The sequence below is a fragment of the Tiliqua scincoides genome, chromosome 3, assembly GCF_035046505.1.
Source record: "Tiliqua scincoides isolate rTilSci1 chromosome 3, rTilSci1.hap2, whole genome shotgun sequence".
Classification (NCBI taxonomy): Eukaryota; Metazoa; Chordata; class Lepidosauria; order Squamata; family Scincidae; genus Tiliqua; species Tiliqua scincoides.
Window position 1 is genome coordinate 76,625,082 of NC_089823.1, and position 27,023 is coordinate 76,652,104.

The 27,023-nt window shown below is 41.0% G+C and overlaps 1 protein-coding gene across 1 annotated transcript in view; it reads right to left on the minus strand.

Moving 5' to 3' along the window:
• Positions 1–27,023, minus strand: part of SMS (spermine synthase) — a 40,445-nt gene that overhangs the window by 8,054 nt on the left and 5,368 nt on the right. Inside the window, exons 2-9 of the mRNA XM_066622220.1 lie at positions 18,366–18,486; positions 14,518–14,608; positions 12,163–12,227; positions 8,350–8,525; positions 7,355–7,511; positions 6,848–6,935; positions 5,494–5,608; positions 4,964–5,043 (exon numbers count right to left, since the gene is read on the minus strand). Coding sequence (XP_066478317.1) covers positions 4,964–5,043; positions 5,494–5,608; positions 6,848–6,935; positions 7,355–7,511; positions 8,350–8,525; positions 12,163–12,227; positions 14,518–14,608; positions 18,366–18,486 — 893 coding nt within the window. The remainder of the gene's footprint in view (positions 1–4,963; positions 5,044–5,493; positions 5,609–6,847; positions 6,936–7,354; positions 7,512–8,349; positions 8,526–12,162; positions 12,228–14,517; positions 14,609–18,365; positions 18,487–27,023) is intronic.

Sequence of the window (27,023 nt, forward strand, 5' to 3'; positions counted from 1 at the left end):
CTTTTAAAAAATTATTTTAGATATATACATACATACAATGTATGCTTTATGGTGCTTTATAACAAATTCAACTGACCTTATTTTACAGCCATTGATCTATTAGTCCAACAAAATACAGTGCAAAGTGTGTATGCTAACAAAGCAATCCTGTGTGGGGCTTAAGCCACTGGTGTTTAGGCAGTGTAAGATCCTTTACAATGTTGCAAAATGAGAAACACCATCCAAAGCAGCCAGGCCACCACTGCAAGTGTTGAATGGCGGTGGCCTGTCAGCGGATCCTCCATATCCCCCAGAATCAATGTCAGAGCGGGGGGGGGGGGTGGAGTTGGGGGGTGAGAGCAGAGGTGGGGGGAGTGGGAAGGAGATGGAGAAGAACAGGAGCTGGAAGGATATCCTGGAAGGAGCTGGCCACTGATATCCTGTGCCCCTTCCAGGCCTTTATATGCCTGCCTAGGTCTGCTCAGACTTGCACCAGCACAATTTTTGGTGCAGGTCTAAGTATACCCATTCTCGTGCTAGAAGAGGTTGATCCAGAGGAGACCTCTGGGACCACCTCCCCCACAGGATGCAGCGCATGCTTCAGCAGCGTGACTGCACCAGTGGGAGAGAGAATGGATTGGATTGGAGTTTGGGGGCCCAATCTTATCCAACTTTCCACTTCCAGTGCAGCCACAATGCAGCCCTGTGGTAAGGGAATACATGCTCCTATACCTTGAGAACGCCCCAGTGACTACCCCTCCACCACAGGACGCAGCACATATCCCACTGGCACAACTGCACCAGCTCTGGAAAACTGGATAGGATTGGGTCCTAAGTCATTGGTGTTGGGAATTACTTATTTAATTGCAGCAGATGGTTTGACAGATCTTTATAAGCTTTTCTAAATCTTTATATGCTAATTGGTACAACAAATATATTTACTAATAACACACTGAATTTAGCAAAAATATTAACACAGGGTATTCCTTATTGAAAAGTGAAAGGTGGGAATTGAAATTTGTTATAGATTAGGTAGCGTTCTGCATGCTAATTCTCTAGCGCTGCAGCCATTTCTTGATCTGCTCCGACATCGTAAAATGATTTTACGAGTAGGTCTAATGCTGAGGAGAAAATCAACCAAGACACATTACCAATCAGTGCAGCTGTTGTGAAGCTAGTTTCGTTTGAGTGGATAAAAAGTTTCTAGATGATCTATGTGGAAAGGGCTGAGTGTTGCAGCATGGGTTGTAAGGAGAAGACTTGGGATGCAGAGCCGCAGTCATTTGGGATGCAGAGCCACAGTCTATAATCAAGGAAGCAGGCCTGCCAAAAGGCAAAAGAAAGATGGGGGACAAATACAGCCTAAGGGTGAGGGGAGCTATGTATTACCATAATGAAGGAGATCCAAGAGGCAAGAATAAATTGGGAAAACGCTAGTGAAAGAAAAAATACAGTACAGGAAAGGGGGCAAAGAGATAAGGAGTACTGAATTTCATCTTCAAAAAAAATAAAGGTAAAATAATTTGTGAGCAACAGGTTTAAGATAAAACATCTGAAGGCTACATGTTCCAGAGCTCAAAAGAAAGACCTGTTTATTCAAAATGAATTCTGTCACGTCTCATGACCCTATTCCTTAAGAAACATTCTTCTCCCTTGTTCCTGCACTCCAGAACCCAACATCTGTAACAAAATGAATCTCCAAAATTGAATCTTTAAACAATCAAAACTAAGGGTGCAATCCTAACCAGCACTTGTGCTGGCATAGGAGCCCCAGGAGGGTCGCAAACATGCTGTAAAGCATGTTTGCGTCTCAGTGGGAGGAAGCTGCGTTGACCCATCTAGATGCGCTGACGCACGGAGGCCAGCAGAAGCCTCAGCAGTGGCTTCCTCCCCGCCGCTTGCGCCAGTGCACCCGTGCCGCACAAGTGGCGAAGGTAGGCATGAGGCGGAGGTAGGAAGGGGGCGTTTCTGGGCGGGGGGTGAGCAATGGGCAGCCCCGGGGGCGGGCACATGGGGAGTCGGAGGCGGGGCTGGGATCCAGCAGTTATGCCGGATCCCAACCACCATCCCGGGGAGAACGGAGCGGCTTCAAGCCACTCCACTCTCCTCAGACTTGCGCTACCTTCAGAGGTGGCGCAGGTCCGAGGAGACCCATTGGGGACAGCAGCCCTTACCCAGGGGTAAGGGGAAGAGCTTCCCCTTGCTTCTGGCTGAGCCGCTGCTTGCCAGAAACCCACGTTGGATGCAGCGCAAGCCTCCTGGCTTGCCTACTCCAGCACAGGTTTGGATTGTGCCCTAAGTCTGACAACTGGAATATAAAAATGTAGAAATTAAGCTCTTCCTTACAAAAAGGTGAACAAACATTACAAAATGCAGAAGTTATAGTGTTTTCACATGCATAATTCTGGATCCTCAGATTCAGTGAAGAGTACGTTCCCATAATGGTAAACTTTTCTTTGTCAAAATACAACCCTACTTGAAAAAATGAAAATGTACTCAGTAATGAGAGAGTGCACATCATAGAATCAAGCATGAAGGTTTGGGCAAGGTTCTCACCTTCAGAAAAAAAAATGAGAATTTTTATTTCCTTTGTTTTTAACTGAGAAATACTAACACTTAAAATGCAGAACTTTCAGAATTATACTGTTTTAAATCCTTAACAAGAGAGGCATGTTTAGCAAATACAGGTGGGGCCTCTTTATGTGTGGATCTGGCATCTGCGCATTTGCCCTACTGTGAATGCCAAACGCCTGTATCGCACTCCTGCAGATCTCCAAGATGCAACTGGAATCTTGTTCCAGTCACGTCTGGGAGGTTTTCTAAGCCTTAGAGAGGTTGCACTCCACCACTTGTGGCCTCTCCGAGGCTCCGAATGGCACCCAGAGCGGTTTTCTAACAACTTTAGGTTTTACTGAAAACCAGATAATGAAATCTGCAGTTTTCAGAGCCCACCTTTGCTCTGAACGCAACTGGAGCCTTGCTCCCAATGGCCTTAGGACGACTTCCAGTAAAACCAGAAGTAGTCTCAAAGAGACTCAAAGAGACCGCACGTGGTCACATTTGAAGCAAAAGTGGGCTCCAAAAATCGCAGATTTCATTGTCCATGGTTTCAGTATCCACAGGGATTCCAGGAATGGAACCTCCATGGATAAAGAGAGTCACATATATGAAAATCACTCATAACTGTGATTTTAATAAAGGCACTCGCACTTTTAAAAAATTGGTGATATGTTGTACTCCTATGAAAAAAATTATAAAAATGGTCAAAAGCAGTTTATCTTATATCTTACATTATTCCTGATACATGTACATACACGTGCCATTTGAATTCTGTTACATGGGCAGACATTTTTAGTCATCAAGCTCTATCTAGTGGTCAAGGAGTATAATACACATGAATGACTTGAATGATATATTGTCACCATACTATTAATACGTATTTTACATAGAATAAACTTCAAAGTACACTTCAGAAGAAATTAAGCTATACAATTTTGTTCATGCATCCATATATAGCAGGAGACATACCTTACTTGCATTTTTTTTAACAACATCTGCACCACTGACCGTGTCAACTTTAGTTCCACGACAGTGACAGCAAATATTGCCTAATTCACAGCACAATCCTACATGGGCCTTATGCTGCCAGAACTAGCATTCCTGTGGTGTAAAGTGATTAACAGTGGTTGCGATATGCCATGGGGAGAAGCCGGGCTGCCGCTGTAAGAGGCAAGCAGCGGCAGCAGCCCACCAACAGATTTATTATATCCCCCAGCTCCAGGATGTCAGAACACGGGATGGGAGGGAAGCAAGGATGGGTGGAATGGAGCAGGGGAGGAACAGGGAACAGAGCAAGGGCTGGAAGGGGGCAGTATTAGTTGCAGTGGTGCCACCAATATCCTACACCCCTTCTTGGCCTTGATCCGCCATCCCTGGTCCACTTGAACTTGCACCAGCAAAATTGCTGTTGCAAGTCCAATTAGACCTGTTTTGGTGCCAGAGGCACCAGGAACAAATGTTCCCTTACCTAGAGGCGACCTCCAGGACTGCCCCTCCCCCACAGGAACCAGTATGTGTCCTGGCAGCATCAGTGTATGTGGGGAAAGAAAGGATTGGGGTCACAATAAAGGATGGGACACTTTGCCTTTAATAGTTATACAAAATGGAAAAAATTTTCACACTGATACAGAGAAACAGGCCACTCTATCTACATATATGCTGAAAACTTTGCTTAATTTAAGCCCTCAAATTTCTCCCTACAGAGAACTTGAAATGAGTTTTACTAAATTAAAATGAAGTGACTTTAGAGTAGCTTGTCTGTGTATACTGTTCAAAGACACAAGATAACGCCATCTAAAGGAATAATTAAGGGATAAGTAATTTGTTTGGCATTGAGCATGCCTGGCTTACAAATGTTTGCAATTAATGTTTGAGAGAGAGAGATAGAGATGGGACTTCTCAGGATGTGATCTGCAAAAAAGAACCTTGATAGCTACAAGCCGGGTTTGACAATACATTCATTGTTCCTGGGGGGAAAAAAACCATTTCAAGTAGCAGGGTAGCTGATTCCAGCCTTTCCTGAAATGACACAGAATATGGATCCAGGGGAATAAAAAAAACACCCATCAATTCAGCTTTAGGCAAATATTTCAAATACAGTTTAACTAAAATTAAAATAAACATCCCTGGTATTTTATCCAGAGTGGTATCAGTCGGCCACCTCAGGCTTGCTTCAGCTTCCCCCTTTTCACAGGCAGAAGGTGATGATCCAGTGTTTATATGAATTCCCTCAAATTCAGGAAGATTCTGTATTGTAACACACACAGAATTACTCTGATTCATTTCTGTCTGTGGGAAGGGAATAAAGATGAAGTGGTGTAAGCCCAATGGCCTTCCAATCTCACCCTGAGGATAAAAGCAGCGTGAGAACAAGTCAATCGCTTCAAACTAGGCATAGAAGAATAATTACTTTCACCTGACAAACCTGTGTGAAATATTTTCCATCAGGTTTCAAGACTTTCATCGAAAGGTCCAGAATCATCCGCAGAAACTCCCATGTAGAATCTAAATTTGAAAGTACCAAGTGTTTAATTAGAAAACAGAGTATTTGCAAGGACAAAGCTTTGGGATAAGTGATGGGAACAGGCAACATTAGTAATATTAATGATTATTTTGTTCATGGTTATGGTCAAGCCCTTGTAAACAAATGGTTAAAAAATGGAAGGACAAAGGGTATTAACAACTTTTACAATTAAGGGCACAAATCTGTCCTAGCACTTGTGCACGCAGTGGGAGGAATGGGGCACAGTAATGATCTGTTTCCCCTTTGCACTCAGGCATACTGCCAAAACCATTATTAGAAACTAGAAGTCCATGTAAGCCTCACTGTACCCCCTCCCCCTCCCAGCCTTCCCTCTTCCTCCAGCCGGAAGTTACTCATCTGAAAGCAAGGTTTTTAATTTAATTGCAAGCAAGGTTTGCCTTAAAGAGATTATAGATGTGAACCATATTAACCTTCTTCTGGCGATGTGGAGATTGGAACAGCTGTCAAATCATTAATTACATAATCAAACATCCTTTCTTCTTTGGCATATCTCTTCAGTACTGGAATACAGTCTTCTATTAGAACCTAAAAAAAGTAGGAGAACTTACAGCAATAGCTCCCCATATAAGTTATATGAAGTTTTAGGGGTATTAGAGCACTCGCATAAGAGTATGTGAGGGGAAAAAATATAGTAAACCAGCCCATTCACATTCATTGTAGTAAAAAAGTGAACTTGGGTTCACTCTTCTCTGCTAATACATGTTTACTCTTCCAATTAATACATGGTTATGCTTCTTCATGAAGCTACTGCAGATAGCACAAGGAATAATTATATTTAGTGATAAATTTACACTATAATTGACAGTAAGCAGTCACTACTGTTTTCCTGCCACTGGCTCTCAGTTTGAATGCTTGGAATATATGTGGACTACTTTATTTATTTATTTGTTTGTTTGTTTATTGAAAAGGAGATTTCAGCAATTCTTCAGTTTAAGTACAAATGCAGGTGTGGCCTCGGTATTAGTGGGGGATCTGTTCATGGATTCCCCATCCCGCGGATAAGCAAATGTGTAGTTTTCAGTCCCTAAAGCCATCTGAAGGGGATCAGAGCTGTGCTCCGGTGCCCTCCAGAGGGCTTTCTAAAGCCTGCAGAGGCCACGCGCAGCTTCCACAGGTTTCAGAATGGCCTAAAAGTTCCAAAAGATGTGACTTCTGGTTTTTGGCCAAACACAGAAAGCAACATTTTTAAGCCCTTAAAAGGCATTAGGAGGGCTGAAAGCTTCTCTGGGTCTTCTCCGGCCCTCCTAATGCCTTTTAAGGCCATAAAAACGGCACTTTTGGTTTTTGGTCAAAAACTGGAAGTCACTTTTTTTTGCCTTTTAGGTCATTCTAAAGCCCATAAAGGCTGCAGCCAGATGCTCACGGCCTCAGCAGGCTTCAGAAAATCCTTCGGAGGGAACTGTGCTCCTGTCCCCTTCAGAGAGGACAGGTGCAACCAAGTCTGGCTCAATGCAGATTCGGGGCACCCGTGTTGAGTCAGATCTACAGATGTAAAATCCACAGATGAAGAGGCTCCACCTGTAATAAAAATGGTGCTGCTTTCACACCCTGTGTTTCTTGCTTGTCCTACCTTGGTGCTTATACATAATTTTACACAATTATCCCAATAAGCTCCAATAATGCTGCAACAGAGGCATCCTAAACTGTCAAATTCGAGTAAATATAACACTCCGCAATAGAAATAAATTTGTTTCACAAATGCTTTTCTCAGACACATACTTCTCATTAATGAAAACTAATTGCTCGCTTTACAGAAGGAGTTACCTGATAGCAGTCTCCTTTCAGATTGTCCAAGACGTCTCCACATGTTTTGCGCATATATTTTCGACACCCGTCAATCACCATTTGGTCAATGTTTTTGATGCTTGTTAAGAATCCAATAGCTTATTCTGTTAGGGTTTTAAATCAGCTCTTTTGTTTTGCTTCAGAAAAGCAAAGCTCAATTTCCACAATAGACAACTGTTGCTATGCTACTGCTAGGGAAGAAGGCACATGAAATCAATTATTACTAAAAAAAAAAGTTCATATCATCAGCCAAATTCTTACAGATATTGTTCAAGCTGGTTAGTAAAGCAATGATGGCAAGAAGAACCTCTGTGTTATATTACATGGCCAAGATTTAAAGTGCCCACAGACAACACAGTAAGATAGCTGGTTCTCCGAGGAAGCAGCATACATCAATCATGTATACCAACCTTCCAACATACAATGGATAAGGAGGAAATAAAATACACTGTTTTACAAACATGAGTAGTCACTTATTAAAAGGATATCTCTACCATGGTGACCATCTTTGGTTTCAGCTTGACTATTTCATACAATATACCTCCATCGCCACCTCCAAGAATGAGCACTTCTTTGTCAGTGTAGTCTTCCTTCCCACTGCCCATTATAGCCTGGGTATATGCCAAGTCGCTTTCTGCCAGATCTTGAAAAAAGGATGAACAAACAATTTATTATAACAAAACCCCCTTGACAATACCTGTCCTGTATATTAGAAGTGTTGCTATAAATGTGTATAGCATTATACACAGAGGAGTTAATGCCTTACCAGACAACATTTAAAAAGCAATACAAACATAAAATTAGACCTCAAATTTGTATTTTAGGGAATCCATAATGTCTTTTTATTATTTCAAAAGAGTTTATACAGCACAATTGCATTTTAAAATACATAGCAGATATCACAAAATGGAAATAATCAGATCTGATCTTCTATATATAACTTATCTCCAAATTCTGGAATAACTTGAGACAAGATATTCAGAACAACAAACATCTAGTAATGCCTGTATCACTGTTTTTCCCAGATGGGTGTGAACATAACGTGACAATTTATTCATATACAGTGCATGTTTTAACCTTTAGAACAATATTGAAAGGAAAAGGGCCCTCTCTCCACCAAGGCTGGGATACCAAAGTTCAGCAGAGCCGATCTCTTTCCCTATCATACACTGCATTAGAAATTCTAAAAGGGAAACAAACCAGCATGAAAAAATTTACTTGGTCAAACAGATCTGGTCAAACAGATCCGGTCAAACAGTAAAATCTTCAATTTAAATAGCTGGCAACAGTGAGATCCCACACTCCCGATACTTCATAGCTTTATGCTATGCATGTTTTGTCACAACTCCTGGTTTTGATGTCTGCCTTGGTTAGCAGAAAAAGAAAGTTCACACACCTACTCATACTAGTTCGGCTTGTTGAATCAAAAGTTGTGTAGGGTTACTCTGTAGCTAGTGACATAATAAGACAATAGTACTCACTAACATCCCCACTGAGGATAAGAATATTTCCAAATTGTTTTGAGTGTAAAATTTTAATATTCTGATAAGCCGAATCTTCATCATAAACAACTTCATCTATGTCATATTCCACCAGTCGCCCATCTGCTGTGGGCCAGTATCTATCAATGACATCTCCTCTTACAATGGCTGGCAACCTGAGAAAAAAAGAACAAAGAATACAAAAATGTAATGGGTAGCATCCAGAGCAGATTACTCTGGAGAAAGAAAACTCTGAATTCTATCCTGACTTTTGTGCGTGTTACCAAGGAGATACTAGCCTATACATAAGTCTATTGAATGTGCTGGGCAAGTCTTATAAATGAACTTATGGCTATACAGGCTGGGCATCCCTTATCCAGAATTCCAAAATATGGAACTTTTTCTGAAGTTCCAAAATTATGGAACTCCAAAATATGGAAATTTTCTGAGGGCCAACGTGACTTTATTTTTTACATTTTGCCTAAAGAAATAAAATCACAAACTGAGTTTCATGCACAAACTTTCTTTTATGCACAAAATTATTAAAAATATTGTATAAAATTACCTCCAGGCTATGTGTATAGGGTACATGAAATATAAATGAATTTTGTGTTTAGACCTGGGCCCTATCCCCAAGATCATTTATTATGCATATGAAAATATTCCAAAATATGGAAAAATCTGATAACCAAAATGCTTCTGGTACAAAGCACTTTGGATAAGGGATGTCCAACCTGTAGTAAGAAAATGAGATGAATATTTACATTCACGCTTTTAAAAGAAATTGTCTTTTTTATTAATTACTGGATCTAGCAACATAGACATGAGGGACTGGATCAGTTTGTTTATTCTGTAAGAAGTTAGGATGTAAATTTTTCTAAAGTGATTTTTTTAAGCATTAGGTTCGCAGAAGTTCACATTTACATAATGTCAAAGCAAAGGATCTGCTTTTAAACTGCTTTAATGATAGTAAATAATGACTCACAGATGTGTGACACAATAAAATATAGTTACAAAAAAGAACAAGAATACATAAGAATATAGAAAGAGTGCTGTTGGATTTGGCCAGGAGTCCATCTAGTCCATGAGTGTCAAACATAAGGCCCGAGGCCGGATGTGGCCCCCAGAAGCTTTTTATCTGGCCCTCAGGCTCTCAGCTGCTGAGGTGTTACAGCTGGTCCACATGAAAATTGGACTTTCCCAAATCTTGAAATACGATCAAAATTTGCGTACTTGCTCTTCTGTCATTTGCAGTTAATTCTATATGAAAACAGAGTCTGATTTCTGGCCGTTAGCTGCTTAATGATGTCACTTTCTGCTTAATAACATCACTTCCAGCCCTCAGCTGGAGCCCTTAATGCTAACTTTGGTCCTCTGTATGAAACAAGTTTGACACCCTTGTTCTAGTCTAACTTCCTGTATCTCTCAGTGGCCCACCAGATGCCTCATGGAGCACTGAAGATACCCATATACTGTTGCCACTCCCTTACATCTGGCATTCAGAGATAGGTTACCTCTAAAACCCAGAGGTTGCATATAGTCATCATGGCTGATAACCTGTGATTGATTTTTCTTCCATATATCTATCCAATTCCCTTTTAAAGGTATCTTCTATGTCACAGGAACAAGAGATAAGCAGCATACATAGTTTCTGAAAAATGCTTGTACTTCACATGCTCTGGGCAGACTCAAGTTGATATTTTCTGAATACTAAAAATATGCAACTGAATGCAATACAGAAATAACTGATTTCGAGGCAGGTACATGTACACAAAATATTTTTTTAAATAACTTAGGTATACATTGTCACATAGAAAAGTTGTCAAAGAATTGTGATTGTGTTTGTGATGTTTTATATGTTTTGTAAGTTACCTTGCAGGCTTCTAAAAGCAGAAAGGACATAAATTAAAAATAAACTATGCTTTTCTGCTTCTGGAGAGTATAAGGAAAAAACAAGTTATTATGCCAATAAAGGTTCCTACTATTACTATAAAAACAAGTCATGGTCTCCATTATTCTGAAGTCATGAAATAGTGAAATATTTGGAGACACACTAGAGGGCAGTAGCTGACAGAAACAGAAATCTAGAAGGTGTAAGTTAGTTAACTATAAAAATCAATTCATAGTCCTCAATCAAATAAAGTATGTATAATATGCAAACGAGCAAACCCTTAACATGTCATTGCCATCCACTACCCAAGTCCTCTCACTGCCCAGTCAGGAACTGTTACTGGGCTCCTCATAACTTTGGCGGCAAATTAGAAATGGCTCCTTCCTCTAAATCAGGGGTCTCCAAACCCTGGCCCGGGGGCCAGATGGGGCCAGAGGCTGAGTGAATGAGCCCACTCATTCATTTATTCATTCATCCAAGTTCCAGCTCTAATATATTTATTTAAATTTTATATTTAAATTTTTTTCCGGCCCTCAGCACTGCGCCAGATATTTCATGCGGCCTTCTGGCCAAAAAGTTTGGAGACCCCTGCTCTAAATACAAGATAGTTGCAATTTCCTACTCCCCTACAGCACTTATAAGCTGAAAGCCAAAACTTTCCTCTTCAACACAGCTGGCCTCCTGTTAATGAGGAAGGGACTGTCAGGTTTGGATAAAGGAATGATATATCTTGGACAAAATTCCTCCAAACTGACAGGGCCATGGTTAGTGAATTGCTTGCTCCTTGCCTCCTCTCAATTGCTGGTAAGTCTCTGAATCTAAGTATCAGGAGACCTGGCAATCCTGAATCTACAAGCAGAAGAGAGACAGATATCTTTGATATCACTCTCTGCTCCTGGTAATCATCCCTTTCAGAGTACTGGACAAGAATGAGGAACTGCATATGGAACACCCAGCTGGGTTTCTGCTATATTTCCCTCTAACCCAAACACAGAGAAGAATATCAAGTAAGATGTCTCACAGGTCCCTCTACTTACCAATCTCCCAGATACCTAATACCTCCCCCCCACCATGTGATTACAGCAAAAAGAGAATAAAAGCATGAATACAATGGGTAGCTCCCTTTTTCAGTGGAGGTGGGGTGTAACAGCCCAATCCTGAGCTGCCCGGGGCACTGGGCTGTGGCGGCACCGAAAATGGCTGCTGCCGCATCTTCCATGCCCCAGGTAGCCATCAGCGTCTCCTCAGGAGAAGGGGACTTTCATCCCCTTCCCCTGGGTAAATGGAGTAGCCCCGCAATGGGAGGCTTTGGCTTGAGTGGAACTTTGCTCCACCAGTCCTGCCTCCCTCCTTCCCGGATCCTTTCCCCTGGCATGCCTCCTCCCCACCCTCTCCCCGCCTCCCTATAACACCTCCCACACACCCTCCACCCACTTTTCCCCTCCCTGGAACGCCTCCTCCCTGCCTCCACTTACCTCTACACTGCTTGGTGGTCCACGCAACTGGCAAGCAGCAGAACTTGGGAACCCGCTGGGCTACCACTGGCACTAGGGTCTGCAAATGTGTCTTATGGTATGTTTGCGACAGTGCACGCCAGCAGCAAGCAGGTGCACTGAGCTCAGGATTGGGCTCTAAATCATTTAAACAAACAAACCAACAAACATGGCACCAGCTGAATACATTTCCCAGTGTTTCAATTAAATCATGTAACTATGTAACTCCATGAGAACTCCAGACGAAATTAATCATTTAGTCATGATGAACCAAGACCTTAACTGTAAATACAAGGAAAAAATTAATAAGCCTGAATAACTGGCTTTACAAGTGCCTACTGAATATGACTATTCTGTAATCAAGGCATTTCTTTGATTTCACATGAATTTATCTAGTCACATTTAGGATCAGATCAGAAATCCTCTTACCGTTTTACCCTTTTGACATTCCTGTGAAACAATTCTTTCACTTTTTCTTCTACCTTGTTCAGAAACTGCAGGACAAAACAAACACGAAAACCACACACATAAAAAAGTAACAAGTAGATCGAGCATCTGATGGGAGTAACATTTCCTATAAAGGATCTGAAAATTCAGACATATCTGATACCACAGATGATAGCTTACGGTTACAGAAACACTTCACGCGAATTTGTCCCTTTACTTTTAAGTCACTCTTTACTGATTAAGATAAACAATAGACTGAAAAAATCCTAGCCCATCCCTTTAAAATATGATACTGGACTTTAGGAATTTAAATTACTTTTGTTTATTTAACCAACTTGTATTCTGTACCTTCAATGTTAACAATGAATGGCTGATTTAAACTTAAACAATTTTCCAGTCTTAATGCAAAGCCTAAATAGTAGTATTTTGCCCTCTTGGGGCCAAACAAGAAATGCATATAATCAAGCAACATGGCCAGATGGAGAGTTAGTTTTGTTTTTTCTCCAAATAACAAGGAGAGTGGGGTCTGAATGCAGCAAACATGCAGGGGATAGGGGACTTTAACTGGCCTTCATCATCAATTTTTTATTTTAACAACATACCAAAAGATTCAGATGGCCTATTTCATTTTACTTTTCACATAAAAGTAACAATAATTATATGAGGAAGCTAGGCTAAGTGACAGCAGCTTAGTCATATATCACACTATATGGCCAATCCTACTACAACAGTGGAACTTCAGTTCCGCTATCACAAAAGATCCAGCAATGTCATAAACATCACACCACTGTAGGGCCATTTAGAGACATAGACAGCTCCACGCACCTATTGCCATTGAGCCTGAACTGAACCTGGTAAGTCTGTGGCAGATACATGTTGTGGGTGGGGAGGCAGAGATTCGGGGAGGGCAAGTGGCAGTTCGGGAGAGAGAGGGAGTAAATCTCAGCAGCAGTGGCTTGCACCAGGATCCTACCTCCTTTCCCAAGCTACCCTGCCCTGTTTCTCTCTGTTGACTTATGCCAGTTACATAGCTGGCGTGGGTCTGAGGAGACCTATAGGTGACCATAAATAAAAAATATTTTTACTTATCTCTGGTTGACCTTCTGGTCTCCCCCCTCACTGGATGAAATGTGCACTCCGTCAGCATGGCTGCCTTGCAGATAATGACAGGATTGGGTTGCACACCACGTTAAAGGAAGCCTAAGTATGGTTTACTATGATGCTTGAATTGATCAACCTCAGTTTGGACTGGCTGGCAAACCCAAGATCAGAAGCCATGGTGTGGTGTGTTATGACTGAATTGACAAACTATAGTTATGGCTGCTGCTCTGCCTCTGAAGGCAACTACACTGAGACTTGACTGCTGAGCAGGCAGAAAGGAAAACTAAGTTCTAAAGCAGCATTTCTCAAAATGTGGGTCGGGACCCACTAGGTGGGTCGCAAGCCAGTTTCAGGTGGGTTCCCATCCATTTTGATGGGTATTTTATTTTTTATATATTAGACTTGATGCTACCACGGTATATGACTGTATTAGGGAAATGTTACAGATCTGTGCTTTACACAGGCTACTACGTATATGCTTTTAACAATGATAGTCTATGGGGCTTACTCCCAGGTAAGTCTGACTAGAACTGCAGCCTTCAGGATGTCTGGGAATGTTTTTTTAAACAGATTAGCAACTGCCTGGGAGGGTTATGAGGTGGTTCTTTATTTTAAACAAGTTTTTAAAGTTATAGTTATTTTAAACTTTTAATTTACTTACTTACTTTATTTATTTATTTATTTAGTCATAAGGGGGTATTAAAATTTTTCTGCTTTATTTCCGTCTTGAATTAAAGTCAAAGGAGCAATTCCAATGACCAAGAAAGGCAGTATATAAATAGTTTTTTTAAGATGTCACTTCCGGCCATAACATCACTTCCAGGTTAACGACACCACTTCTGGTGGGTACCAACAGATTGTCATTTTACAAAATGGGTCCCAGCACTAAAAGGTTTGAGAACCACTGTTCTAAAGCATTGCTTACTAGTACATTTGGATCCTCCAAACATGGTCTGTTTGGAAATTATGACCATCGATCAACTTGGCCATCAATACAAACCTCAGGCAAACTGAAGCCCGGCAAGGGAAAGAATGTGCAACCCCAAGAATTGGATTGATGGCTATGGTTTGGCTATTAAGCCTAAACCTATTATTAATACAACCATTGTTTGGTATGATACCTGACTTACGAGCTGTACTCTATAAAGAAAAACCCTGCAAATGACAACAAGTGCAGCTTTCTATATTTTCCGGAAAACAATCCCTGTGCTGTTATAAAGTTAATCGTACACATACCTGTTCAGTTTCTTGTCCTCCCTTCGTATCATTATAACTCTGCACATCAACCAGCACCAAACCATGAGGATAAATTCTCAGATTGGCAAAACTAGAAAGCAAGAGTAAGTTTCAAGAACTGAAACAAGCAAGGTTCTTTTTTGATTAAACATAACTGGAATATAAGAGAAAGAACTTCTATTAGATCCTGGTATCCAATGCAAAGTCCATGTTAAAAAACAAGAAATGACTTGCTTGTCAATATTAGCAAGATGGTATTCTATGCACCAGCCTCCCATTCAAAGCTGCTAGATTACAGCCTAGCTGAAAGTGCCAGGTGCCACTACCTACATTCTAAATACTAGCTTCCTTAATAAGAACTGAGAGAAGAAAACCATTTTAAGATCAACTCCTTTGTTAGAAGTGTTTAAGTAGTACTGAAGGTGGCCATCAGGATGTGTGTGTTTCCTCCTTTCTCCATTGGATTATATGTCTTTAAACCCTGAAAACAAGGTAGGATATCAATTTTAATACTTCTCTGTGATTAAAAAAGGAACATACTTGTTTACAAGATTTTTTAAAAATCTGATCTAGGAAGTTTATGCTTCATTTGCAAACAAACAAATTGTTACTAGTTAAAATTATTGTATTGTGTTACTTTTAGTGGCAGTTCAAAATTGCAATGTTTGTAATTGAAACAAATGAAAGAGGAAATCTTTACTTACAACACTTCAGTGATGTATTCAAGTCCCTAACCCCAAGTCTTGAGTCTCAATCCTCAAATCAAGTCTCTAGTCCTCACTCAAATTCAAGTCTCAAGTCACAACTCAAGTCTCAGAGCCAAATTTAAAGTGCCTGCTCCCCGCTGCCCAACTGACCCTTGTACCTAGTATTTAGAGATAGTCTACTTCTCATGGTTGTAAACTGAGATGGCATTTTCCTCCATAAATCTATCCAATCCCCTTTTAAAGGCATCTAGGCCAGACATCACCACAACCTGTGGCAAGGAATTACACAGATTAATTATACATTAGGTAAAGAAATATTTTCTTTTTCTGTTCTAATTCTCCTGCCACTCAGTTTTAGTGGATCTAGTTCTAGTGTTGTGTGAGAGGGGAAAAAACACCCCTTTTCCCTTTTGCACAATGATACCTGATGATGTACAAGCTAAACATGTTCTTTAAATGTTTGAGGCAATATATATAAATATGAAAATCCCTCACTTCAGGAGAACAAACTTACTGATGGTCTGACATTCAGAAAAAGGCAGAATTGATGCTTAAAAAGGCATCAATTTTCTTAAAAAGCCAAAACCATTTTGTACAATATACAGATTCAAAAGGAACAACTTAGACTTGTGACACATGACACAAATAAATAATGAAACATGTCACTACGTTCCCAAACAAAGACTACCTTAACAACATTCTGGACTAATAAGGCAAGCTCTTCACTCTTTTCTTGCCAAATGGTACTGTATATGTACAAACTTAAAAAAAAAAATAGTTGCACTATCCCAATATTTTATACAGTTATCCAGTTCTTTAAGAAATGCACTAGCACCCCAAAAGTTCCCAGACTCAAGAATCTCAAAAATACAAGAATTCATGTCTTCTTCAGATGTCTGTGGCATCTCTTGTTCTCCCCTTTCACTGACATTTTCAGAGAGGCTGGCATGCACAAATGTTTTGGTGGTGGAGGTGGGTTTTTTGTTTTTGTCTTTTACAGAAAATCACTCACCACCACATATAGTGCTCTGACTGGCACAAGTAATTAATTTTCCAGTAAGCAACGAAAGTGGTGGCTATTTTGCTCACATTTATGTTGACAACATGATCAATGAAAGCTTTACAATTGAATCTTCTTCAATTAGACTTTGAGTTAGAATGAGACAAGAATTAAGTGGACCTGGAACAAATGACAAACGCTACTTTTACTAGCTTAGCTACAGACAAAGAAGGTTTGATCTTGTTACAGATGAGTTGTTTTGGTAGTGACAACAAGAAAGTATAGCTTAATCCCTGAATCAGCTTCGAATCATTTAGCAGCTGCAGCTTTCAAAATGGGTATTAATACAACACCTTTGACAAAGAGAAAATTGTCAGCAACAGGCAAAATATGACTGAAACTGCAGAGCATGCATACTTGAATCCTTTGTACTATACACCATTACTCAGCAATACACTTTGATTCCACAGTTATTTGTTAAAATACAATAACATGGATTTCCAAATCAAATAATCTTTTGATACTACACTAGTTAGACCTATGACCCATCTAGCCACAATTTACATTGGAATTCCGTACCCTAGCATCCCTTACTGAGATCAACGATGCAAGAAAAGTAAGCGGTTGGATGAGGTCTCTTTTTCCAAAACATAACCTTCAGGTCCTGCAGAGATAGGTATGTACGTGATGAGTTATGTTGTTCTCTTCTCTGGGGTCCCTGATGATGAGGTTTTGGCTCAGTTTGTAGCCAGAGCTAGGTGCAGATTTTTGCTCTCACCATAGCCTCATCCCCAAGTACTGTGCTGCACTTTTCCCCATAGGAATTAATGAAAGTCATTCACTTAAGTGGGAAAAGGTAATGGTCAGATATTAGGTCTCCTTATGACATACAATTAAAAGCTGTATAATAATATTAAAGTTTTAAATATTAAATATAATAATAAATATTTAAAATATTTATATACTGCTTCTCCACAAAAAAGTTCACAAAGTAGTTTATATTGCAAAATAAATAAATTATAATCTTGTGATGAATTACTGAATTACTAAAATAATAACTAAAGCAGAAGGATAGCCTACAGTTTATAGCATTTGACTTTTATATCTGACAGGTATAGAAAACTGACTTCTGTAGGTTTACTAACTTTACATTACAGTAAGGATGCAAGTGTTCATTTGGTCTTGCAGTAATCTCTGATCTCAACTTAAACGATTCAAGCATGCATAGAGTTAAATTCTCCTAATCTGAAGTAACATCACAACAGACTACTGCTGGATACAAAGAAAATATTTGATTTTATTTGATTTTTCTGTAAACCGCTTTGTGAACTTTTTGTTGAAAAGCGGTATCTAAATACTGTTAATAATAATAATAATAATAATAATAATAAATGCAGTTGAAAAAGATGTCACCAAATGGATCCATAACTTTATAAAACCTCTATCAATGATTCCTCAAAAAATACGTTAAGTTACTATTTTGGTTATGTGAGAGTACCCAGCAACCCCAGCTCTGAACATTTGGCTTTTCCACTTTAGCAGTCAAGCAGAGAAGAATTCCGTTCCCTATGATGACATTAAAATGGTAGAGACTAGATTAGCTAACCACAGTTGATGTCCTTTTTAGTTGCAAGGTCACAAAACTGTCGATTGGCCACAAAAATATCAATGATTTCAGTCAGCAACATACGTATAAACGTTGGTAGTAAGGAACTAGATTAGCTTTGTAGCATTTAAACAATAAGGCCTTGATGAATTTCACATGGGTCCAAGTTCTTTTTTTTAACATTTTAACTACCGAAGGGACTGGAAATTAACGTTTTAAAATCCTTGACAATATAATAGGAATTTTTGATTTCAGTTCAGTTCATTTTATTTGAACAATTTATTTAAAACAAACAAATTTATTTAAAATGAACAGTTCAGTTCATTTTATTACTTTTTACTGTGAACACACACAGGACCCAATCCTATCCAACTTTCTAACGCCGATGCAGCCATGTTTCTTCTCTTACCTTGGGGCTGTATTGTGGCTGCATTGGCAATGGAAATTTGGATAGGATTGGGTCCACAGCCTAACTTGTAGTTAAACAGTAATCATTAATATCCTTCACAAACAATAGGTCAAAAATTCAACTCACCTGCCATTTTTACCGACATATGTCGCTAGGTAACCATGATCTTCCCAGTTATGAATAGTCTCTGTCATTCCCTGCTCTTGGAAGATGGACTGTAGACCTTTAAAAATTGCATTACAGTCAGCTAGAAAGTGAAAGAAGACAGACTGATCATTAGTGAAAATACAGACTTCAGATTTACCATAATCTTATCCTATAGTGCTCATCAAGAGCAGAGAATCATGGAACCAGGAGCTTGGGAAACAATATCCTGCCAGGCATTTTCCAACTATACTATGGCAGGGGGTATCCAAAGTTTTTGGCAGGAGGGCCACATCATCTCTCTGACACTGTGTCAGGGGCCGGGGGGGGGGCGGGAGAATTAAAAGTGGGGCCAGGATTGCAGCCCTAAAGCTCAAACCCCTGCCTGCCTACTCGAAAGTAGGTCCCATTATAGCCCACGGGGCTTACTCCCAGGAAAGCGTGGCTAGGATTGCAGCCCCATAACTCCAGCCTCTGCCTGCCTACTCAAAAGTAGGTCTCATTATAGCCCATGGGGCTTACTCTCAGGAAAGTGTGGCCGGGGTCGCAGCCTTAGCGCCCAGGGCGCCACATGCCTCCTTAGATGTAAGCCCCATTACAGTTCTTGGGGCTTACTCCCAAGAAAGTGTGGCCAGGACTGCAGCCCCACTGCACCAGCCTCCACCCGCCTACTCAGATGCAAGCCCCATTAAAGACCATGGAGCTTACTCACAGGCAAGGGCAGCTAAAGGCGCAGCCGAGTCCAGCTCAGAGTGCAAGCCCCATTGCGCTCTGCGGGCTTCCTCCGAGTAGACCTGGTGTGGGGCCAAGCCTCCAAGACTCCCTGGAGGGATGCCAGGAGGACCTCTTAATGGAGGAGCACGGCCTCCTTGAGCCTGCGCGGCTCCCCACGTGCTCACAGGGATCCGGAGGTCGTCTGCCTGGCGGGACGCCTCCTCGCTCCCCAGGCTCACCTGCAAGTGGAGCACCGGGCCTGTCACAGCCCTGCAGCTCCCAGGGCAGCGTGCAGAGAGGCGGCAATCAATTGTGGAGCCCCTGCCAGCAATCAGGCGGCCACCCGTCCCCTTCCAGCCACGGAGCCAGGGGCTGAGCGCCATTCCGAAGCTGACCTGTGTACTATGGGGCTCCCCCCAGGAAAGTGTGCATGGACTGCAGCCCGAACCTTTCCTCGGGCAGAGCCATGCAAACCTCCATCGCCCAACTTACAGACCAAGCAGCTGGCCCTGGGATCCAGAGCAGGAGAGGCCTCCTCAGAAGTTGCACCTGAGTTCAAGGGGTCAGCACTGTGCCCACATGCAAAAGCGGGCCGGCTGCTGGTGCCCTAAGAACCCTCTGGGCCTGCCCAGCTCCCAGTCCCTGTCCAATCCCCTTTCAGGAGAGGAGGCTCTTGTGTTCCCGGCTGGCCAAACAAAGCTCCAATCCCGCTTCATACTTTGCGGGATCGGCTTTCAAATTTGAATAAATTTACATAAATGAATATATTAGAGATGGCACTTATATGAATGAATGAAGGTCTTGTGATAGCTCAAGGCCTATAAAAGGCCTTGCACAAAGCAAGGCCAGCCTTTCCTTCGCTACCGCTGCTGCATCACAGATGTGAAACAGCAAGTAGTGGAGGAAACCCTCATCCCATAGATCACACGAGAGGTCGAACAGTCATCCTCATGCTAAGAGCAGTCACATCGGGCCAGCACAGGCTCCAGCAAGTCTCCGGACAGCCAGAGGCTCACTGGAGACTGGGGGCTCCCTGCGGGCTAGATTGGGAGTGGCCCCTGGGCTGGGCTTTGGGCACCCTTGATTACAGTATATAAATTTGAAAAAACAGTAACTGTATTAATTACAAACATTTTGCTAATATGAAGGGTACAATTTTTGGAAATCGGCTGCCGAGTGGTAAACAAGTGAAAAAAGGTTGGAAACTATTGATCGAGACCAGGGGTCTCCAAACTTTTTGGCCAGAGGGCTGCATCAAATATGTGGCGTGGTGTGGAGGGCCAGAAAAAAAATGTAAATATAAAATTTAAATAAATAAATTAGAGATGGAATTTAGATGAGTGAATAAATGAATGAATGGGCTCATTCATTCAACCTCTCTGGCCCTCAGAGCACCCTGCAGACACAATCAGAGCACAGTTCTGGTCATGTTCAGTTGAGTGGGCCAGAGGCTTTCAGGGGACAAGAGGTTGGCCGTGGGCCAAAAAGAGGCTTGCTGCGGGCCACATCTGGCCCCCGGGCCGGGGTTTCGAGACCCCTGATCTAGATCATTTTATTACCATAAAGGCAAAAAGTCTTGCTTGGTTTTGTAAACACAATGGCCTCATATTAATCAGGGTAAGAGTTAATATTTACCCATAATATAATGCTTTTTAGTCATTAATGCTCCAGGTTGAAATTTGTACACAATTATAATTAAGATAATAGTTTCTTCTATGTTGTGCTTTCAAATTTAATTGCCGATATATTTCCTTTGTTTCTAATCATTTTGTATTCCTGTCCAAAGTTTGGATTGTTGTTCTGTGCCAACATGCTATGGATCAGTCAATGAATCTAATTTAAGACAGAAGCATAGACAAATGGCAGCTGCAAGATCTCTGCTAGGCGTAATTCACAATGAGGGCCCAATCCTATCCAATTTTCCAGTGCTGGAACTGCTGTGCCTATGGGGTATGCACTGCTTCCTGTGTTGAGGATGCAGACACAGAGGCCTCCTCAAGGTATGGAAACATTTGTTCCCTTATCTCCGGGCATGGTGTGGGAAAGTTGGATAGGACTGGGCCCTCAAGCTGCAATCCTATAAACATTTACCTAGGAGTAAGCCCCATTAAATTCAGTGGTGCTTACTTCTGAGCACACATGCCTAGGATTGTACAGTAAGTTAAGTGCAAATAAAAATAACCATAAGCTGTAGCTTTTCAATAGCAGGTCACATGTGTGATCCGAATGAATGTGCTTATGACACAGAAATATTGAATACAACTTAAAGGAAGCAATGAAATCAATACATTTCATACAGTTTCACTATTTCTTGCTTTGAACAAAAGCAACAAAACTAGAGCTTATGCTGTCTTAAATCTGCTTTCAGTATTGTTCAACAGTGAACAAATGTTTGTCACTGTGTATTGAGAGCCATGATTATCCCAGTTCTCTGATGGCATACCTGTGTAATACAAGGGGATGCAAACATATGCATGTCACAGACATATGTAAAAGAAAAAGAAAAAAACAAAGGAAGCAAAGTGGCTTGCAAACTCACAGTTCAAAACAAAACGGAACCCTGAGCATTACTGCACAAAATGAGGGAGGATTTCTTTATTCATATAGGGTAAAAACATACAGGTATTTATTCATAAGGTTTCCTCCCTCCTTCTTCAACACAAATAACCTATCCTGTCTGTACAAGCATGTCTGCTAAAACAATAGGCCTTGGCTTAAGTGTCTCCCACAATACTAATTTTAGAAGTATTTTCTAAATATATCTGTGAATAACAGTCACAGGAAAGACCTTTGTTTTCTGCTCCATAACTATATATAGACAGAACCAAGAGGAAGCTTGTTTAACGAATTGTCCAGGATTCGGAAACTGAATTTTATTCACTGCAGCTAGATGTAGTCACAAAGTTTCACCTAGCTTGCTGCTTAATAAGCAGTGTAATTTTTCAGAAAGTGGCAGTAATTAATGGACACTTTAGCATTATGCTAAAGCAGCTATTATGCCATGAGTGGTTCGCAGGTGTGCCGAGGGAGTTTGGATGTGGGTTATTTGTTAGTAGGGCTATGGGGGATGTGAGCCCCCCACCAGCAGAGCAGTGTGCCTTGTCAATTGTCAAAAAACTGATGGTTTTCCTGACAATTTTTGCACCTTGTCAGTGTGCCATTTGATGAAAAGGGTTTAAAAATCACTGTGCTAGAGGGAGTAGGAAGTGATAGCCATGGGTCTAACAAGCAGTTGGGCCTGTGGATTTCACAGAGCTCTAAGTCTCAGAAATCATGCTAGCCTTGTCTACCACCTCCCTCTCCCATGAATGTCATTGCCTGAATAATGTTCGATATGTTTCTGGTTTCATAGCATAATAGGGGTCAATATTATTCTTTTGCATTTGCTCTTGCTCCCTGCATACAAACCTGACAAGTTTGTAGAAGGCTATTTATAATTTCAGGAACCAAGTTTCAAGGGCTCAAAACAAGTCAATATGGATTAACTGCCTCTTTAGTATTTTGTATTTAAAATGATGTTGGGTTTAAAACTAGTAAAACGGTTAGTGTAATTGAAACCTTTCATGAAACTTTAATCCCGTTAATTACCTATTGAAAGTAATGGTGTCAAAACGCACTTCTGGCAATTTCCACTTTCAGCAAGGCTCACCTATTCCCTTTTGGGGTTGTGCTCTTCGCATTAGTATTTTTGCAGCCTAACTTTTGCAGAGCTAATTTTGTTTATTTACTATTTATGTGAGGTGAAAAGGAAAGCCTGAAGAATTCTGTGTCCTCTCATATGAACACAGGCAATTCAAATGTTAATGATCGGACCAGGCCTGAGGTTTAAAAAAGCAGCAATGGTTTCCAATAGCGGCTAGCTGTGCATGTGGCGAAACCAGATTTTTTTCATTTTTTTAAAGAAATTTTAAGAATCTCCACTAATTATGGATGATTCAGAGGTGAACAATGGGCACTTTTTATCCACTAATTTAAAGTGGATAAAAACCTAACTCACTTTACTAATTTACTAATTACTAATTAACTAATTACTTTACTAATTTACTAATAGGTTCAGCACTCACACATTTTACTCAATGCAGGTGCTGAACCTCACTGGAGCGCCTCATATCACCTCTCAGGTGTGGCTGGAAGTGCGATCAGGTCATGTCTGGGAGGGTGTTTTGAAGCACAGGGAGGTCATGCACACCTCCCCACACCTCAGAGGCCTGCCAGAGGCTTCTGAACAACAGCTCCGGTTTTTCAGGTCAGTCCTCTCCGCAAATTTGATGACCCACAGAAATCAGTATTCGTAACGAGGGGAGGTGGGAACAGAACCCCCACAGATACCAAGGTCCACTGTATTAACCATGCCAACATAGCCCAACTAGCTCTCTGAAAATTCCTTGAGAAGAAACATATTTGCAAAATGCTTGCAATATTTGCAGATGTGGGGCTGCTTGCTGTCTCTCTTCTTTATCTGGGTTCTCAGTCTAGTAGTCACTTCATCCAGCAGGAGGAAGATGTGTACTGGCAGGCAAGGATGGGGGTGAAAGAGGAACAAGGAAAGGGCATGTAAATACAATCCTACCAGGCTCAGCAGGTCAGTCAGAATGTGTCAGTGAGTCCTACAAGGAAAAATCCATTACGGGTTATAAGCCATGATGTGCATGTACAACCTCCTGATTTTAGAAATGGGCTGTGTCAGAATGCCAGATGCAAGGGAGGGCACCAGAATGAGGTCTCTTGTTATCTGGTGTGTTCCCTGGGGCATTTGGTGGGCCGCTGTGAGCTACAGGAAGCTGGACTAGATGGGCCTATGGCCTGATCCAGTGGGACTGTTTTTATGTTCTTATGTTCTTATGATGTTCTGCACACAAAGCATGTGCTCTGCCCCTGAGCTACGGCCCTTCTCCAAATACTATACAAAGGTTTTCTGCACACTCTCTAGGACCCCCTTTCTATTTATTTATTATTTCTAAATATATCCAGGTGGCATTTAAAAGCATCCAGGTTGAGGGAACAGCAGGGGCACAGCACAGAGAGAGAGAAAGGAGCAATAATAAAAGGCATGCTGTGTAATTAAGGACCACTTCTAATCTTGCCTGATCATGGGTAATGCCATGAGTATATTAAGATCCTTGTAGGCTCAGGATGTATCATACTGGATTCTATTATCAGTGTCAAGAGGTATACTTTAAAGGCAACCAAAATAAAACTGCAATCTCGGAAAATGTTTCAATGTACAGAAACATTCCCTGTTATGTCAAACTCAAGAAAGAATATTAGCTCTGTCATATGTTTTGATTCTTTAATTGTACAAGAGTTGGCCCCAGAGAGCAAGAGCAAAGATTAAGCTTTCCTCTTAACTGTTTGACTCAGAAAGCCCATGAATATTTTGTCAACATAACAAGCAGTAAGTTTTTGTAGTTCCTGTATTGCACAAGCGATTCCCTGCTACTAGCCTTCTTGTGTTCCCTAGATGGATCTGTTCCACTGCTTTCTCATTTTTGCCATTAATGCAATCAATAACAAAGTAACTGACTGTTCCTTTTTAAAAACTTGCCTTGCATTACTTTGAACTATTTTCTCCCTTAGAGCACCGCAAGATGGAAAGTCCTTGAATTTTCCTCTCTCACGAAAACAGTCATCAACACAGTGGTATCCAGATCAGAGTTGGGGTCACAGTCCTGCAGAATTTAGCTTTTTGCCCCTACACCTCAACCTGAATGATCCCTCCACTCAAAGCTATTTATCCTATTAGAGAAAACTTCTGAACAGACACACACAGCACAGCTTGAACAACTCAAGCAGATTATGGAATATCTGGAATGACAAAGAGTTAGCCCCTCTCTTGCTATTCCGATCCAGCAGTGGCAAAGGCGACAGCAGGTGACCACCCACTGACACCTCCATGGACACATATGTACCCATGGGCACCACGTTAGAAGCCCTGACATACAATATAATCCCAAAAGCACCAATTGCTATACAACATCCCCAAGGTCCTTTGTGCGAGAGCAGTGTCAAATCCAACTCTTATCTATTTGGACAGTAAAAGGTTAAACTCCTGTTACTGATTTTTGTGACATATCAAACTCTTGGGCAGAGGCAATACCTGTTAGAAGGTTACTGTACATGAGTGAGTGTGTAACAAACATTATTTCAAAGGCTTACTAACAGAGCACGCTTCCTTGTTCCCAAAGTATTCCCTTTTCTGTGGCTAACTCTGTAAGACACTACTTGCTACTATCACAATGTTTCATGACACATTACCAAATGCTTCGGGAATAACATAAACAAAAATATTTTTCAATATAAAACTGCCAGCTATTTGCTTATTATTCTTTACTGTAAGAATATTCCCATTACATATGTGCATATGGCAACATAATTAGGCAGCATCTAGAGGACACCAGTTTAATAGGACACCAGTTTAATAGGTTAGCAGGACAGAAGTAGCTTGCCTCAACACAAGTATATTAACTGGCATTAGGAAAAAAAACTCCCCATATTTTTCTTGATTTGCAGTGCAGTCAAAAAGCCCCAGTGCCAAATAACACTCTGCAGCACAGAATTGGGCTAATATGGCAGGTGGAGCCTGGAGTAAAATGTTTGTCTCCCCCCCTTGACCTGCAGACCCCACACTATAAATTGCTTCTTGCACTATTTACAGTTTCAAAAGAAGTTTGACGTAAAGAATCAGGATGCTATTCATATTTTTTTAAAAAACAAAATAACAGTCTTGGATATACAGAACTGCCATTAGTTTCTGAGGCTCCTGGCTTAGGCATGGTATCATAACTGATCAGATTGCCAAAATCTGATTTCACAGAATCTATATATGCAAACATAGTCCTATTTCACTTTCCTATCATATAAACAATTTGCAGGTTGAGTTATACTTGAGTTTTGTCAGATGACCACATGCAAAAGCAGGGCCAGCCGATTCACAAAGCACAGCAGACACTAGCCCATAAGTCGATCTCACAGATAAGTCGAGAGCAGGTTTTGAGCCAGAAATCATGGAATTTTATATGACCCTTTGATAAGTTGGGGGTTAAACTTAGGGGGGATGCCTGACTATAGTTTTGTCTGATTTTACCAGAGGCCAGATCCTGAAAAATAACCTACCAGTAATTGTTACCTAAGAACTGTATAGTCTCTAAATTATTAAAAACATAGTAAAAGATCATAAGATACATTTTCATTCTTTAACTTTTTAAATTCTGATCTTCACAATCTTTTTGTAAACACTATCAGAGTAAGTGCACTGTAAACAACACACCAGTAAAACAGTGGTTCCCAATCTGGGATTCAAGAACCCCTGGGGACACTCAACAGGACCTTTAGGGGTACTTGAAAAAGAATGGAATGATGGCAGGAAAAGGCAGGTAGAGCTCCAGAATGCCTTGCAGAGCCAGCAAAGCAGGAAGGGAGGTAGCTAATTGGCTGTGAAAGCCCTACCAATAGCTAGATGTTGGTCATCAATCCATGTATGAACCAGTGATTGAAAACCAGCACAGTAAAAAAGCGGAAACATAATACGCATCAATCACCCAGAATTTCTCAGGACACTTCTGGTGCAAAACAGTGCAAAGGCAGAGTCTTCTGTTCTTCAAACAGATAAAAAGAGAAAATACTGTGATGAATACAAGAATTATGAGTTTTCAAATAGAGGAGATGAGGGCTTATATAATTAATTACAAACATTTTGCTAATATGAAGGGTACAATTTATGGAAATAGGCTACCAAGGATATGCAAGTGAAAAAAGTTGGGAATCTCTGCAGGAGAACCATGAATCAAATCCACCTTTAAGGTGTCTGGTGTGTTAAGCCAGAAGCTCTATATATAACATACAACTTATAACACATAACTGGGAGTGTGCAATTCAATTCACAGCAGAGAGATGAGCAAGTGCAGCTGCATATAGTTGCCAACTTTT